The following is an 18,929-nucleotide window of genomic DNA, read 5'->3' on the forward strand; positions in this document are numbered from 1 at the left end:
GGGTTGGCACCCTGTCCAGGGTGTACCTCTGTCTTGTGCTCAAATTAATAAACTTCTCTCAGTGTTAGGAATGCAACCAGGATCGAATTCAGTCAGATTCGGCCCCAGATAACAGACTGAGTGACAGGCGTGGAACTATGAACTACAAACTCTCACAAGAGCAAAACAGACTGCAGTTTTTATGATAGGCGTCTGTGTGTGTGTGTGTGTGTGTGTGTGTGTGTGAGTGAGAGAGTATATGTGATATATTTAGTCAAATTATGTCTTGCAGTTTTATTTCTAAACCTGGCCCTGTTTTATAATTTATTACTTGTTACGGCAATCCAGGTCAGTTAAGTGCAACGAAGCACAATATGTCTCTGACCTCCAAGATGAACTACCAGGTAAGTTCATTGTAGGTACGTTTATTGTTTTTTCTTTCTTTTTTAAGGCCATGCCAGGTTCTATGGCTACATTCATGACGAGAAGCATTTTTGTTATTTAAAAACTAGATAAGATGTTTAAAATTATTTTTTTCCTAAGAATTTAAGATGTTTAAAATGTATTTTTCTAAGAAAATAAACATCAAACATTTTATCTAGTTTTTGAACTCCAGGGCACACTGAGTTTTATATGACTGTCTACAATAAACGTACCTAAGTTTATTGTAGACAATCATATAAAACTTAATCACTGACCTGTTTCCCCGAGACATGGATTAAAAAAAATATAATAGGAAAAAATTAATAAAAATCAGCCATAATCCATCAGTTAGCAGCGATTGTCTTGAGTGCATTTCATGTTTATTAAACACACTACTGGTCAAAAGTCTGGACACACCTTTAATATTGGTATTTCCTGATTTTTATTTCTTTCTTTCTAAATCGTAATACACTGCTAAAGGTCTCCAAAATCACCTTTTAATACAGAGTTGATGAGTATCAACTCAGATATTGAGACGTGTTTGCTCCTTATACTCTACAAATTCTTCATACTGGCTCTAATCTGAGATGGTGTTTGTTAATTTTTGGTTTCTGAGGCTGGTGACTCTAAATGAACTTCTCCTCTACAGCAGAGGTAAGTTTTGGTCTTGCTTTCCTGTGACCGCCTTCTTTAGAGACAGTTTCATCATAGTGCGTGATGGGTTTTGCAAATTCATTAGACAATACTCTTCTTGCAAGAACTGTTACAGAAAAGACCATGGAATTAAAAGGTGTGTCCAAACTTTTGTTTGAATAATATGTAGAATATCAGTTAAAAAAAATATTAAATAAAAGAAATAACCGCCAGAACTAATTAGATTTATGACACATGCAGATTGGAATTAGACTGGAAGCAGATTCCTTCAATGTAGTCCTAAAAAAAAAAAAAAAAAAAAAAAGCCGAATCTGATCAGATTCAGATCGGATTCCTGAAGGTGCATATCAGTCCGGATGCTTGACCCGCTTAAATCGGATTATGTCACTCGCACTCCGACGTGGAAGTTAAAATCCACCGGTGAAATCCCGCTCAAAAACCGTCCGAGAATCCAAGTTCGATTCCTGGGTGACGCTGTAATCGGCTGGCGTCACGTGGTTTGGAGGAAACATGTGATAGTCTTAGGCCCTCCCGACTGAGTGGTCGTAATAGCTTAGTGTGAACTTGATTTTGTAGAAAGTTACAGGTGTGCTCTAGAAGGTCACAGAGAGGTTTTTTTCCCGCTTTTGTCTCCATTACTTCAAAGTAAGTAAAAGCCATGCCCTGGAATTTTCCGTGCGGCTAAATTAAGGAAGATTTCAGGAAGAGCGGCCGGCTAACCCGCACAGTATGGAAATGGAGAACAATAGTCCCTGGACAGAGGACAAAGTAAAATGTCTAATACTTTGGAGAGGATGCATCAGTACAAGCAAAGTACTGATAGTAGAGATATCGTGCGAGTCTCCGTTGCCACAGCAACCGACGCAGATTGGTCAACGGATCAGACTATGTTTAGACCGTCAGTCCAAATCCGATGTGATAACTTTCAAATTGCAGTGTGGACGGTCCGCCCTAAAGATCGGATGTGTGAAACAGACTGATGTGATTCTTACATTTTTGCCAAACACACAAAATATATAATAGACTTTCGCTTCGTCTTTACACAGCATGTTCACATTTGACAGGTTTGGTTTAATTAAAAAACTTAAAAAAAAAAAAACTGGTGCAGTTTGATCGAAATGTAAATATGTACCACATATGCTTTGCCAGAATTATCTTATAATGAATGTACTTAAAGACTGGTCTAAAAAAAATTAGTTTGTGCAGTAGTTAGCTCAGCACGAGTTTCAAAAGTTTAAAACAAAAAAAAAAGAAAAACCTATTGATGTTATTAACGACGTTAGGTATTTACATTTTTTTCTTCCTGTTTAACGACATCACCAACACTGTCAAGGTAAAATTTACCGAGCATCACTACAGACAGCGCACAAGAGCACAGGAAAGGCATGTGATATCAGATATCATGCGTTGAGAAATGCACTGCAGGAGAGCGGTTTAATGAAACGTCATATGTTTTGGGGCGCTCTCGTTATTTAACACAGCCCTGTTGTACTATCGCGCATGGTTCTGTGCCCTCGTACCAGGCAGACACAGGAACGATCAAAGGATTCAAAATCAGTACTGGCCTTTTATTTTTTATTTTATAGCGAGAGACAGTCGGCACTACTGATTGTCTGGATAAAAGCGAAACGCAAAATAAAAAAATTTATTTAAAAAAAAAAAAAAACCTTGAGGTGCACTGGTGACCGTTTTTATTTTTTTTTTTTAGAGGTATAATTGTTACATTTTTCATGACCTCTCACCTGGTAAAGACACAACTGTATATAAAATCCACATGCCTTCTGTTTGTGTCTTTTTGTCTGTTGTTCAAAACGCCGCTGAGAAAACCAGGACTTTATACTACCGAATCAAAACGTGTGCATCCAATGCTTTTTTTTCCCCCACCTTCAACTTTTTCCGCTCCAAGTTAACAAGCTACACCAAGTGAAAAAAAGCACGAGGATTATCATAAACCTGACTAAATGGTGTACTATGTATATAAAAGAACCCCGCTGAGATGCTGCCAACCCAAAAAAAAAAAAAAAGCCACACCGATCAGGATGCTTTTCTCCAAATGAAATAACACCCAGATTAAACATACCTTATCAGCTCCTCAGAATATGTAAAAAATATATAATAAAAATAAAAAACACGTAGGAAGCAACGTGGCAGGGACACGGACACAGGCACAGTAATTATACGTCTTGTGTCGGGTTACGACTGTGCCACTGCCAGCAGATCAAGAAACTCTTGAAAAATAATAAAAAAGCAGTGTGCAAAAAAAAATAACCATCACACCCCTTAAACACACACACACTCTCCAGATGACATGATTGATTAAACTGTAAGCCAGACATTGTGTGTTCAATGAAAAAAAAAAAAAAAAAAGCCCAAGAAGCAACACCTCAGATCAGGTATAAAAAGGAATAATCCATCTTTAGAGCGAAGAAACTAACATTGATATCTCTATCTACTGTAGGTGACGGTTTCTCTTGTAATGTGTGTAATGTCCAAGTGTGTGTGCACGCATGCATGTTAACATTTGTGATGTGTACATGTGTAGAATAGGTCGCGGATGCTGAAAAAAAAAAAATAAATCACCACACTATGATGTCACTGAACGTGCCACTCAATATAATGTCGCACAGAAAGTTATTAATCATTTTTCAGTGTATGTTTAAGGCATCATCACGGCTGACCCGTTTGAGGCATCCTCAGGCATCCTAACGGCAGCAGATTCCAGCCTGTCTGCCAATTTTTAGTTTTGAGTTTTAAGCATGTAAAGACCTAGAGATAGATAGATAGATAAACAGATAGATAGATAGATAGATAGATAGAGATACATACATACTATATATGTGAACATGTACACAGATTTATTTCTCCTCCAATCCATTTTTAAATTATTTTAAATTGCATCATTCTTTGTGGCGTTCATTGGGGACAGCAAAGAAAGGATTTCAGAGCCTCCGAGTGGCACAGTGGTAAAGCGCTCGCTCGCCCTATCATCTGAGGAGCGTTGGTTCGAAACCCGGGTGATGCTGTTTTCCTACAGTAAATCAGGGGCGTCTGTGAGCTCACGCATGCGGAAGGAGCGGCTAGCGCTTTTCCTCCTCCTGCGTGCGTAAGCAAGCAGTTCGAAAAGATGCGGTCACGCAGTTCGCAGGAAACAGTCTTCGGCCCTCCCAGCTGTGTGGTAGTGGCAGCCTTAATGTGGGAGCCCCCTAGTGACGGGGAGGAATTGGCCACGACTAAATTAAAGGAGAAAATTGGAAAAAAAGATTTCATTGTACAGAGGAAAGATGTGCCTTTACTGCGCATATGACAAGCTGAACTTGAAAGCGAACATCTTAATAAACGCCTGATCTTAAATAACAGTCAGAACTATTCGCCAAGCAAAATATCTATAACACATCTATAACACTCCATTTGCTACAAAACACCAAAATGACAACAAAAAAAAAAAAAGAAGAAGAAGACATCTTTATCTGCAGTAATTATTTCCATTAGGCTACTTCCCAAACTCCCAAAGCTGAACATACATCTTATTGAGAAATATTTCAGGTTTAAACACTACTCGGTGAGGCACGGTCAGGTAAACATGGAGACTTTTTTTATATACATATATATATATATAAACAGCAGTGTGCACTGTGTTGTAAACCATGGTTAAAGTTTAGTTACATGACACAGTAAAAGAAAAAAAAAAGAAAAGAAAAAGGTAGACTGGCACAGGTCTACAGCTAGCCTGGATTTCCGCCTCAACTAAATGCAAAAAACACAAACCCCACTCCGTCGGCTGCTGCTTTTGTTAGACTACTGCTGTCTGAAATATTCCTCCTCAACAGAACAAGATGACCTTGCAGTCATGTGACTCCAGTACAGCTTCACTATACAGTGAGAACACACCAGGGTTTGAATCTAAAATGCGGTTTTCCTTTTATGAGATTCGTTGCCTTTTTAATACCCAGCCGTAAAGAACCATTAGATCTTGTCATATAATACAGACACGGGACACGATAAGCACAGGTTCACTCCCTGGTGTCACGAAATGAGCCGTGTGGCTATCAACCGGTCACATCTGATATTCAAATTATTAGGAAGAGACACTTTTGTGCCATGTTCGCACTTGCAAGAGCTTTTTTGAGGGGGAAACACTTTTACAAGGGTAAAAATGTAAATGCTTCGAACCTAGCAACACAACCTCAGTGGTCATGTACTCATCGGTAAACCGCTAGTTTCTCCCACAAGTTATATACTAGGCTTTATACGTCATAGCTTTGTTTGCAGATAAGGAAATTATTACAGCTTTATACTCGTCACGCCTCTGTGCATGTCGCACATGACAGGATAAAATCATGTCACAGTTATAAGACTTTCTTCCATTTTTTTCCTTCCTCATGTGTAAAAGGACTCTCTGCAGATTTAGAAGAAATCCAGACAGTCCTGAGGTGAAGAAACATCTCTCACACAAAGCAACTCACGAACAAATTGCACAGGACTCATCCAAGACACCATTCGACACATATGTCTTAAATCGTCCTTTAAACATCCGCCATGTACACTAAATAAACAATGGGAAGGCAGACAGGTTAGACGTCTCAGAGCTCGATAAATTAACTTGTGGCAGTGAGACACAACACAATTTGTATGGCATTATTTGACAGATACCCTTGTCCGGAGTCACTTACATTTTTATCACAGTGTACAGGTTAACATAATGTGAAAAACAAAAAAAATTTATAGCGATTCAAGATATTTATAAAAATTATGATACTTACACACTTGCAATATAAATCGAATCAGCACCTAGGTGTCGTGGTATTGTTTCTGGTGGGGTAGTATATATGAGCAGAAACGCTATTTAATCACTAGAGATTTATTAGTAGCCCGCCCACATGCAGATCCTGAAGGGAGTGTGCGATTAACTCGCTGCTCGTGCTGCCCCAATGTTATCTGCCCCTGATGTCATCAGATATATTATTACCTCACCGTATGAAATACAAGGTGGTGATGATGCTCCCCATTAGATTTTGCCCAGATTACTATTTTAAATCTTTTAAAGAAAAAGGTTAACAATTACTTAAAATAACATTCATTTTCTTGTTTAAAAAACCAAGAGTAGCGTTTAAACAATACGAACTAACTTCAAATTCAAACCAAATCAAATTAAGCAAAAAAGCTTTTTTTTTTCCCGAGCAACACATATTTTAAAAATGTGTAAACAATAAGACACAGTGGCGTTTTACCTTCCGCTTTAAGCCTCAAAACTCAACCTGACATTGAGCGTGCAGGCTCACTTGTTGAGTGGCTGCCAACGCGATTGTCAAATAATTAGTGCTCGTGGTGTTTTTAGACTTGTGTAAAGTGTGCGTAACAAGTGAGTTTGAGACTAATACGCTTGCAGAGTTTGAAGAAAAAGGCAGATCTGCGACTGATTGGCTGTCAATCAAACTGAAAACCAGCCAACTCTGCTCACTGGCCGATCGATCTGTTCATCTTCACCATGAATGTAAAAAATAGTTTTTAGAAGTCAGTCTGTCGGTCACAAAACCATGGCGATCCGTAACCGAATCAACCATGATCTCAACAAGGTGCTCAGGAATTTCTACTCCTGCACCATAGAGAGCGTCCTGACGGGAACCATCACAACCTGGTTCGGGAACAGCACCATGCAGGACAGACGAGCTCTACAGAGGGTGGTGCGTTCAGCTGAACGAATCATCTGCACCGAGCTCCCTGACCTGCACTCAATCTACAGCAAACGGTGCTGGACTAAGGCCAGGAAGATGGTGAAGGACCTCAGCCATCCCAACAATGGACTGTTCTCTCTGTTGCGGTCTGGGAAGCATTTCCGCTCCCCGAAGATCAACACAGACAGATTGAGGAGGAGCTTCTTCCCACAGGCCATAAGGTCTCTCAACCACCCAATACAGGACCCAATATCATCTCTTTTACATCCAACACTAACTGGGCATTCATGGACACTATGGACACATTTATGCACACTTTTTGCACTATATACTTATACTTTCATTATGGACCACTGCACAAATCACTTAATAATAAGACACTTTAAGAAGTCACTTTATTTGCACACCTCAGCCATTTTTGCATTACTTATATGAACAAATTTCTATTTTCCTCTTTCATATTTCTATATTATATATATTTTGTTCTTATTTGTACAGTATATTTTTATTTTATTTTACTTAGCACAGTATATTTAATTTTTACTAGTTCATTTCATATTTTTTTTGCAATATTTCTTTTACTAAAATATATCTTTATTTTTACTTGTACAGTATATTTTACCAGTTAACTTTATTTTATACCGTATTACCTTTTATTTATATTTATTTCTTATGTTTAAGCTTTTATTTTAAGGTTACTGGTAGTCGAAAAAGCATTTCACTGCATATCGTACTGTGTATGACTGTGTACGTGACAAATAAAATTTGATTTGAACTGTTACACATGACACATCTCCATTGCTACACGGTGCTACTACTCCTGTACAAACATCGCCCGCCGGCCATACAACCAAACAGAAATTTTGTTAGATATATTAGTCTTTAGGCTGATCCCCACAACAACTTTTTACGCCGAATGCCCTTCCTAAAACAACACTTCCATTTTATCCATGCATCCAGTGGCTATGGTTTATATACATATACACACATCTATATATATATATATATATATATATATATACACACACACATATATATATATATTATATTATACTATATATAGTATATATAGAAATAACGTAGAAAGTGAAGTGCGCATGCGCGGGAGCTGTCACAACACTGATCCACGGTGTAGGTGGATAGAATTAACGTTCTTTAGCACATTATTCGTAATTTCTTTAGAAACAAAGAAAACATTTACAGAAATAAAGCTTTAAGGATTTAAAAATAAACATGAAAATAACCTTTGCAATTTGCATTAACAAGTTATATAACCAGGCTATTTATGCGTTACCGTTAAAGAGCTCGGCTTCCTTAACGGTTAACATTAACATCAAACACATAAACTCCAAAGTTTCCTACGTTTTTAACAAAGCATTTATTTATTTATTTTCCCCCGACCATAAAACGGATTGCGCACGCACACACACGCAGCAAAGCAAAACTGATACTCAGAACAGCTCTGTACATTTAATACGTTGAAAGAAAAATAAAAAGTACAACGGAATCCTAACAGTTTGGCAGTTTTGCTTTCTCTCAATTATATTAGCACCTTGGCTAACGTTAACGCTAGCCATTGTTAGCTAGCAGTCGAACAAGGAAACCCGTGATTCTCCGCTACACCCCCGTGCAAAAAAGACCCAAACATTGGTCTCTAAGGTTTAGTATAAACACTTTATGAAACGCTAAACACGCTGTTCCGGTGAATACTGCGGAATAACGCAGAAATGGTCAGCTTCCACTCTGAACATTTCACCTTCCTGAAGCAGGCCGCCATGTTGTCACTCACGTCTACCAGGCTAAGCTAACCTCAGCCAACCACACAACTACGTTAATATACACACACAAGACTGCGGGGTCTATACACAAAAGCAAGTGGAACACCAGGAAAAAATATAATTAAATATACCCAAAAAACTCACCTCATTTCCATATAAACGCGCCGACCGGTTAAAAAAACACAAACAAACTAATCTGACTAAAATACGCTTTTTATTCCGCCTCTGACGGACTGCGTGAGCGCTGCAGACACTAGTGCTCTGCACACATAAACCTCAACGGTATTATTTGTCCTGGAAGCACCAAAAATTTTTAAACCCTATTCTTTTTTCTTCATTTTTAAAAAGCAAAATACGCAATAAATATAAAATTCTCTAAAAATTTATATCTTTAAAAACAAGTTATATTTTGAAGAATGTTCGAGTCGACACTTAAACCGCTGACTGAATCATTTTTTTTTGTACCAGACAGGATAATCTGGTGTTACGTTGAAAGGATTCCCCACAGACGGCTTAATGTTCCTGCAAGCCTTCCCCACCCAAACCTTTAAAGTATTTTTTAGCTAGTGCTTTATTAGAATATAACTGTGGAATGCATCATTTGAAACAAAAATTTAAGATTTGCGATTGGGATAAATTAAAAGATTTTTTTTTTAAGTGACCCACATGCAGTTACATGTGCATACGATTTAATACACACAGACACACACACACACACACACATATATATAAGTGATTATCTGTTTATTTGTATAAGAAATAAACAACAAATATTTTTATTATAATACGCAACTAGATATATATTTTCGCATCCTGCGTTTACGCAGAACGATTATCGTTTAGAGGAACCTTCAGTAAGAGCCTGTTGTTCTAACCCGGATTCTTTTATGAGCCGGCAGACATGTTTGTTTTGCTTTCTGTCACTCTTTGTTTCCTTGGTTACATTCTGTGGATAAAACTGATATATTGTAGATTTAACCGTATATGGCCGTCGTCAAGAAATAACATTTTGCGTTCTGCGAAAGATGTGAACTTCTTGCCGACTCCCGAGGCGTCTGGTTTGCCTAGTACGACGAGTGGAAATGAAGCGCGCGCGTTCGAGGAAGCGCGCGTCCTGCTCGTCACGGCGCATCCTGATGACGAGTGCATGTTTTTTGCGCCAGCGGTTTTAAAACTGACCGAATCGCGAGCAGCAGTTTACCTGCTGTGTTTATCATCAGGTACGTCTTGGTGTAAAGATCTCACAAGCACGGAAGGGGAAGTGCTTAAAAGTTAACTTTGTAGGCAAGGAGTGGTTAGTTTCTGTCCTGTTACCATAGCAACAGGTCAAACATTTCGTCATAATATATAAGCACGCATTCAACCTCAGCAAGATAAACCTATTGATTAAAGTATGCATACACATTTTTCTTGTTTTTCATTCAGTCATCTTCGGGAGACGCTTATCCTCCTGGTCTGGGTATTTCAAGAACACTCTACACACTTACTCGCATTTAATGCAAGGATACAGACATCATTTTTTTTATCCATACATCCATTCTTCCACCCATCCCCCATCATCACGAATGGTGCTGAGTGACCTATAATGTCACACATGTTCAGCACACACATATACACACGCTCACACGATTATTCACACCCTGTTGTCAATTAACCTAATCTGCAGGTCTTTGGACTGTTGGAGGAAACCGGAATACTCTGAAACATTCAAACTCCATGAACACAAATCCCAAGGCGGGAATTAAACCCAGACCCTGGAGGTGCAAGGCGAAAGTGCTACCCTGTACGCCTGCATGCATTTACCGCTATCTATCATATGTGTAGGTTTTTCTGGAGATGGGAAGAAACCACATAAAAGTGTACAAACAAACGACAGGGACAACTCCACATCTGTCCGTCCCCTTATTATTGTGAATGATGCTCATCTGCTGCGACTTACAGCTGTGACGTCATACCATCGGTCATGGCTGTAAGAGGAAGTTACGTTGCTGACGATCTCAAAATTCAGGCGCATTCAAAAAAACTAATCAGCCTACAATGCATGTCCTCAACTGTAAAAGAAACCTGAGCCCTCTGAGGAAACCCACCAAGCACAAGGAGCGAAATTCATGCACACAGAATATGATATAAACTCTCGAATCTGAAAGTCTTTATTTATGGATGCAGTGAGAGAGGACATGAAGTTAATTGGGGTAAGAGAAGAGGATGCAGAAGATAGAGTAGGATGGAGGCAGATGATTCGCTGTGGTGACCCCTGAAAGAGAATAGACGAAAGACAAATAAGAAGGAGCTACTGAAACAAGGATGATTACAATGGCATGTAGAACTTAACTTTTTTTCCCTCTTAAGTTGATGTGTTGGAAACAGGAAAAAAGTGCAAATGTGAAGATTTTTGTAATGGCTAGATGAGTTGGTCACAGCAGCTCCTAAACTACAGCTCTTGTGGGATGTTCCTATAAGGCGAATAAACGAGATAGCCAGTTGTCATGGAGTGTGCAAAGGTTTTAAAACTCCGGCGTCTAACACCCGAATAAGATCCGACCCCTAAATCAAATACTGGGAACTGAAAACTATAATCAGCTCACAGTTATATTATTCAGCACTCCGGTTACAGACCGATTTCACTAAAATGGCAGCCATGTGTGTTACTATACAGTTTTATAAATGAGTGCATTGTACTCTGAATTATGTAACTCAGGGAATGATGTCATATCAATCTGTCTGTCATATACAGGCAATTACTACAATCAAGGCGCCCAGCGTAAAGAGGAGCTGCTTGACAGTTGTGCCGTTTTGGGAATTCCTGCTCACCGAGTCACTGTTATTGAAAACAAGTAAGAACAACAACACTTTCTGGAGATGTTAACCTGCATGAGTTTGCTGTATCAATCACATTGTATTCAAGTGACCACAAGGAAGTATTTGAAATTGATGCTTGAACTATAGCCAGATTAAATCAGGGTAAAGGAGTTTTGCCAAATTGGAGCGCAAAAAGATACACATTTGCTTTATGCCAAATGGAATGAAGTGAAATTTTGACTTGTTAGTTAGGGAACCTAGAAATAAGACCCGTAGTTGTGGTGCCTCAGGACATTTATACAGTAATTTCCTGTATGTTGTTACCACAGAGATGTCCCATCCACTGGAAGATTTTTTCTGTGGTAAAATTCTGCTTTTTCTCGAAGCCTCTTTCCTTTGAACACCTTATTAAGTACTTTCTTCTTAAGATGCTCGCTATTTATTAAAGAAAACACACCAATCAGCCATCTAATCATCACCACCACCACCACTTGGTAAACACAACATCACCAACTATACACAAGCAAACTAGTGACAGGATCATGGGCACTCAAGGGTCACCCATGGCCGCAGGGAGCAAAGAAAAGCCCGCCCTGGTCCAATCTCACAGAAAAGCCAATGAAGCACAAATCAGTAAAAAAGGGCAATGCTGGGAAGGAAAGGTCATTTTATAAACATTTTATGGGCCACCAAAGATCTTGGAAGCGGAGCTTCTTTGAAATAAAAATTGTAAACCCGGCAATGAAAGGTTAATATAATTAAATGCACTTTCAAACACTTATTGTGGAGTCTGTGCATCAAGAAGGATGTACAGCTCTATCTTAGACTTTTGATTCCATGCCCGATTGGGAGAAGGGAGCCCAGGGAGGAGGCTTTAAGCACAATCGGAACAGACTTATTACTATCAAGTTGATTCCGAGATGTGTGGTTAACCTGATGGATGAGATTTAAGTCTACTCCTACATCTCTGAGCTCTGACATCAGAAATAAGAGATGCACAAACTCGATGCTCGAGTTGTTAAGGATTTACAATACAATTAACAACACATGAGCCTTAAAGCTACCCCCATTAGACCAATCGAGTGTCTCCTCACCCTTTACACGAGTATCTGTTCTCATCGCTCACGACATTCCTTCTGCTCTCTTCCTGAATAAACAGTGAGGCTCAAGCAGTGAGTCCCCCCCACCCCCCTGCCCCTTACCTCCCTCCTAAGGTCCCTGCAAGCAGAGCCATCAAGGGTCTACCATGCTGGGCACGGACCCTCCCCTTCTCCCTTGGCTACCAAAAGAGCAAACAGTGGTCAGGCTACAAATCAAGGCCGTCCATTCGGACCACAACAGAGCTTTAGAGCAGTCGGGGCTGATGTATTAGCCCCCTCTGTCACTGGACCCATTAAGCACAAAAGTGTCTCAGAGGAGAGGTTGTAGAAGTCATGACTATGAGATCTCAAAAGGAGAGGAGATCCCCCAGGCACTGTTCAAGTCCCAAACAGTGGGATATGAACTTTTTTCCCCTTTGTTAGTGTTCATTTAAAGGAGCAAATTCCTACATGTCTTGAGACTATTCCTTTTTTTTGTCGAATCATAATTCATCCTGTAACTTTAGTGAACCAGAAATTATACCCTGGTCTTCCCAAGAGCTTTTTTATCGTGCCTTCCCCGTACGAGCGGATAAATCCTCGTTCCCTAATCTGCTCGAACAAGGATGATGTCATGCTTTGGCTACGGTTCAGATTTAGAAATCGGAGGCTGAAACAGACACCCAAGATCACTGGCTTCTGCTTTAAAGAGACCCGACAGGTTTATTGACCGAGGTTAGGGTTTCGAAGCATCAAGCCGCGTTGAGAAAGGGGGCAAATCACTTTTTGATGATAAATCTGCTGAGGGTGGAAGAGTGGAATGATCCTGGTTAAACTAAACAAATTCATTTAGATGGGATACAGTAGGTCTGACTTGTCAGTTACTCAGGAACTTTATTTGCCCCAGAGCAGAACTGTAATATATCAGAAAAATGGTATTTGAGGCGTTTAGAGTGAATTTCTGATATAGGATTAGCACGAACCATAAAAGGAACGTCAGATTTTCTTGCCTGAATTTAGACATTTTGCCTTTTTGTGTGTGTGTGTGTGTGTGTTTCCCTGTGGCTTTTTATATACCTTTAATTTACAGCCTGTCACTAGCTATGGTTGATCTTTTCAGCTCAGAGTCAGATGTTCTAAGAATATCACCTGATATCCTGCCAAGAAATGTGCTATGGAAGCAATTATATAAAACAGCTGTGTGTGTGTGTGTGTGTGTGTGTGCACACAAGTCTAACAGCTTTGATAGAGATCTTTTGTGCTGTCTCCTCTAGAAGGCCTAAAAACGTCTTCCTTCAGCATGTATCGGAAATACACGGAGAACAGCAAACACCCGGATAACACGGTATTTACAGAACAACTGCTTTAACTCTTACCAAAAAAACCATAAGGCAAAAAAAAAAAAAAAAATGTTACTCCGTCCTCAGCATGAGGAAAGTTTTGGTGTGCGGCTTAAGATTTCTTGGAGCACAAAATACAGTGCCTCCTCCTCCTCCTTCTCGTCTGCCAAACCGCCATGTACCAAACGGACATTTTGTTCTTCACCTCAAGTGTTGCTGAAAGAACTTCTGCAGTCACCGATGAGCATCCTGAAAACTTCGCTTACAAAAGTTCTACATTTGCTCTTTTATGTTATTGATTCTTTTACCAGACTTTTTTTTTTTTTTTCTTTTTACACAGAAGCTTATAAACAAGGCAGGGCGCAACTCAAGCATGCATCCGAGCACTTCAGGGTCAAGCTTGTTGCTTAAGAACCCAAAAGTGGTGTTCTGGCAGAGCTGGAATTTGGAATTCACAACACAAAACCTCAACCACTGGAGCTGTTTACCAACCCAAGCCCATCCACCCTAACCCCAGGCACTATCAGTCCAAATTAACTCAGGAAAGTCAGGGCTATGGCGTAATGCTTTTAAACGGAGCACACTTTTCTTACAGGGACAGCTCTCGAACACAACAACATTAGAGCGTTTCTAGTGGCAAGATCTCAAACGCTTTTAAACCAGCACTGTTTAAAGAAACTATACCTTGAGCCGACGCTCTACTTTATTTTCCATCACTGGAACAACGGTGTTGATTCAATGAGCGGGGCGACATTTTAAAACCCAAGTCTTTTCCATCACTTTGATTTTCAAACCTTTGTCCCATCACATGCCGGAGTTTCCTTATGCACAGTATAGAAAAAACGTTGAGTCAGCACATGTTTTGTTGCATCATCAAGGCAGCTCTTGTTTGTTTGTTAAGTTTCTTTCAGCATTCGCCTTCAAAAATGTTCAACCCTCAGGTCCTTATTTTAATAAAGAAATAGTCGTCATGGCAACGAGGCTTTGAAGTCTTTGAAGTCTCTGGGTCATGGTTCCAATTTGGGAGCGTTTTGTTGCTGGAGTTGAACGTTTCACTTACTCGGTAGTACCACTGACTAGACACAAGATACAAGACACGCTTTAGATTGTCCATTATTTCTCTGACTTGCATGTAACATGATGTAGCTGTTATTTGATAAATGAGGATAAAAAAAAAACAATGGGGCATGCAGTAATAGTAAAATAATGAGAACAATGTGGTGTACTGTAGTCTGAAATGACGTAGACTTATTATACTACCCTGAAGCTGATTGTTCTCCCCAGAGCATCACATCCTGAAGAGATCTATTTTGCAATCATTTGTCAAGAATTCCAAAACTATAAAGCATCAGCAAGACAAGTAAGATGCCGCTTTACATCATGGCATCTCTGAACAGTTATTCTCTAAAGTCTCTTATTTAACAGAGCTGTTGCATGTGATTGCAGGTTTGAATGTCACAACCAATTGAGCAAACTTTAGGGTTGGAAAGGTGCAACAGTAGGCTATGCTCTATCCATTGTCAATTAGTGCAACACGCGTGTACGTATAAGAGGACAGCAAGAGCGTTTCTCTGTGTGTGATAGAAGCCCGTGTTAGCCTCCCTCTTCACCTGTTGGTATAATAGTCGTTGGTAAAAGTTGACGGATGAACAAACTTAAAAAGACAAAAAAAGGAATCAAGTGGAAAACAGAGCTTGTGATGTTGGTATGAAACCAGAAAAGTGCAAATATGTATTTCCAAAGGTTGTCTGCATCTGAAGACTTTGCACAGAAACTATTAGTCAGAGCTGTAGTGATGAAATGCAAAATGAATTAACATGTTCTGGCCAAACAGATTAAAGAACTGACCTTGTTGTGGTAAACATGTGTTTAACATAAGCTGGGAACTCGGTGGGAGATCTGTCTGGACTGTAGTTTGGATAAACCCAGTGGTCATACACAGAATTAGGGAGTTTTCCAAGAAGTGTGAGCATGTGTTCGGGCCAATGGGTGTGTGAGAGATTAAGCAATGGGGGCTCAACTTGGTCACTCGTGGCATGTGAACTCAAACACTCAGCTAATCACTTGGCACTATGCCTAGACACACACACACACACACACACACACACACACACACACTCTCTCACTCTTTCCTTGTGTGTGTGTGTGTATATATATATATATATATATATTATAAAGTTATTATATTTATAATTACATATTTTGTGGTATTATAATTAATATAATTAATTCTTATAATTAATATATAATTATATATTCTGTGGTTATTATAATTGAAATTTTAAGTTGAATGTATAAATCAGGACACAAAGATGGTCTTATAGGTGAATATGGTGAATAATGGTAAATAATAGGTGGAGTGAGAGTCTTTAAGTTAATATTTTTAAGACAAAGTGTCCCTAAATATTCATAAAAGTATTATTTAGTTGAAGCTCCATATTATATGTGTGTTTTATTATTTAAAACTTATTAAATAAAATTTTCGTTTTCGAAAAATAACTGGGACACACAAAATATATATATTTCTACAATTTTATATACGTGTATATATACGTATAAAAAGTCTTAGGGGGCCTCAGACCTTTGCACCCTGTATGTGCGTACTGTATATATAAAAAAAGAGTTAAATGCGTACTAATTCACTGAAACTTTCACACTTAGTTTGTAATTTTTTTACTTAGGTTGTACTTTAAAACTTCATGCTCGGTGTGCAAAGCGAAAAAATTCATAACCACCTAGATTTATTGTAGTGTACTTTTACGGACCTCAGTTTTGATGGAACTTAAAAAAAAAACCACTGAACTATACCTTTGATTTCTCAGTGTCTGCTTTAAAATTTGTACTTTGGTGATTTGTTTCAAGATTATTATTTATTTATTTTATTCTGAAGAATTTCCGGTTAATCATTAATCAGTGTAACTCCCCACACGCACGCACACACACACACACCACGCACGCACGCACGCACGCACGCACGCACACACACACACACACACACACACACACACAAATAGAATGGTAATGAGTGAGGTGTATAATTCAAATGTATGAGCTTTAGACCCAAATATTTTCATCACACAGCGAAATTCCCAGTGTTAAATTCGCACCATGTGGTTTTTATATGGGTCCAGTTGGACTCTAATGAACTCTAAAAGTGTTAAAGCCAAACTGGAGATTTTATTGTGCAGCGTCAATGCTAGAAAGCACTTAAAGCTGTGAAATCTTTACACAACAGGTTTGTGCTTATCACTTACACCAAGGTTTATTACGTAGCATAAATACAGATATGGCCTAACAACTATTCGGGTTGTCGCCATGGTTACATCATGCCGATCCAGTTCCATAAACTCTAAACCGTTGAATGTTTTTTGTGGTTGGTTATGGTTCAGCTCTAGAATGTGTATTTTCTTGCTTTGTTCTTTAAATGAATCTTTGATTCTTTTTACTCATTTACCTGTTGCCACCCAAACACACACACACGGTTAAACTGTAAGTGATGGCACAATTTCAGGTCACATGATTGGCCCTCTTCCTTCCCTTCCTCTCCACCTCCGCTCTGCGATCCTGACAGCTTGTGTGCGCTGCAGTGCACTCTGGGTAATCCTTTACTCCCCGCCCCAACCTCGTGTACCAAGATGACCTCTCTGTATTCCGTTTCTCTTGCCGCTCTGTATTATTCATGGAGGAGGAGTGCAGATGCTGTCTGTGTGTTCAGCCCACCTGACTGCTGGGAAAACGTCAGCACAGTCAGAATTCTTGTTCTCTTTTCCTTTTCGCATCTTTATACCATCAATCCTCTATTTATTATTATTATTATTAAACAGGAAAAAGGTTCCTCGCCTTCTTATGCATCCTTTTTATGTCATGCTTCCTGTCTCTCCTCTTTTAGCTGAAATGGCTTAATGCGCATTTTGAACCGTTGGCGGTTCCTCTGATCTATTCTGTCATTCCCGTTACACGACCACTCTCAGGTTTATATTAACCCACGTGTTCAGATGCAATGTCGTTTCCATAGTAACAACGCTCCGTATTATCAAACAAAAAACAAGTGGAAAAAACAACAGGTTTTTATTTAGCAAAGAAAAAATGTGGAAGCGTTCTGTAAGATCATGTTTCTTTAATGCTTGTGGAAGGAGTCTCCAGTGTCCAAGCATTGCAGTGCAGGTTTCCCACCAGGACAAAGTGCTTATAAACATTTTACAGACGTTCCTTAAAAAAATTTAGAAATATGCAAGGGGCGTTTATGTTAAACTGGGACTTGTGATGAAAGTCATAATGAAAGTTTGTCATTAAGAAAGCCTAAAACCGACTCAGTACAACATTTAGCCACAAATAAAACATATGAAAGGTACAAACATTTTAAAGAAGGTTGTACCTCCGTGAATTACGATTTAATTTTGGTCAGAGTCACTATACTTGACCCTACTCGAGTAAAAATTGAAAATTGACTGATAACTTGTCACCACATCCCCCATACAGTCTAGACCTGGCTCCAAGGCATTTACACATATTTAAGGAGTTCCTGGCAGGCCAGCGTTTCAATCATGGCTCCGGCATACTGAGAAAACTGTCTAATCGTCTCAATCCCAATTTGACTTGACGTCTCCTCCTAACTATTACAAATTTCTTTGGGGTAAGACAAATAAAACGCTCCAGGACGTTCTGGAAAAGAAAGCAGAACCTTGTTTCATGTGAAGCAGCATCATACCACCCTGGTGTTGATTTTTATTCTATATCAGCACGTCTTTCTTCATCTTTATAAGACATCTCAAGTTTTTCCTGTCCAGCAGTAACATTGTTTTCCTTCCAAACATGTAACTTAAGGCTCTTTAATTTGCTTACCCTAAATTCTCTAAAATGGACTCAGCCCATTATTTATTACTGAAGGCTGTTATATAAGCTCTCGTCAACAGGATTTTCATGTGCTCAAGAGGCCACCATGCCAGAAGCCTGAATTTGAGCGACGCAACCAAGAGTAAACTATTAGTATACAGAGTTCACCTCCTCTGTGTTTAATTATACATGCAGTGGAACATTAAACCCGGTCTGATTTATTGGCTGGGGGTCAGGGGTGGAAGGCGGGGCTGTGGGGGTTTGAGAGCCGAGACCAGGGTTGTGGAGCAGAGCTGCTTAACGCGATCGCCAGACGGCACAGGAAACAAACTCGCTGCCAGAAGCTTGTCACAAGATGACATGAGAGATCGT

The 18,929-nt window shown here is 39.3% G+C and overlaps 2 protein-coding genes across 8 annotated transcripts in view; one reads left to right on the top strand and one right to left on the bottom strand.

Annotated features, from left to right (window-relative positions):
• The window catches only part of ncor1 (nuclear receptor corepressor 1), an 89,078-nt gene extending 80,290 nt beyond the window's left edge, over positions 1-8,788 (bottom strand). For all 7 annotated transcript variants that reach the window (XM_053486031.1, XM_053486029.1, XM_053486030.1 and 4 more), the window contains exon 1: positions 8,651-8,788. The gene's annotated coding sequence lies outside the window, so the exon portion shown is untranslated. The remainder of the gene's footprint in view (positions 1-8,650) is intronic.
• Positions 8,789-9,405: 617 nt separating this feature from the next.
• The window catches only part of pigl (phosphatidylinositol glycan anchor biosynthesis, class L), a 30,727-nt gene continuing 21,203 nt past the window's right edge, over positions 9,406-18,929 (top strand). The window contains exons 1-2 of the mRNA XM_053485335.1: positions 9,406-9,726; positions 11,241-11,340. Of these exons, the coding sequence (XP_053341310.1) occupies positions 9,408-9,726; positions 11,241-11,340 (419 nt within the window). The 5' untranslated portion in view covers positions 9,406-9,407. The remainder of the gene's footprint in view (positions 9,727-11,240; positions 11,341-18,929) is intronic.

This window comes from Clarias gariepinus, chromosome 24 (genome assembly GCF_024256425.1).
Source record: "Clarias gariepinus isolate MV-2021 ecotype Netherlands chromosome 24, CGAR_prim_01v2, whole genome shotgun sequence".
Classification (NCBI taxonomy): domain Eukaryota; kingdom Metazoa; phylum Chordata; class Actinopteri; order Siluriformes; family Clariidae; genus Clarias; species Clarias gariepinus.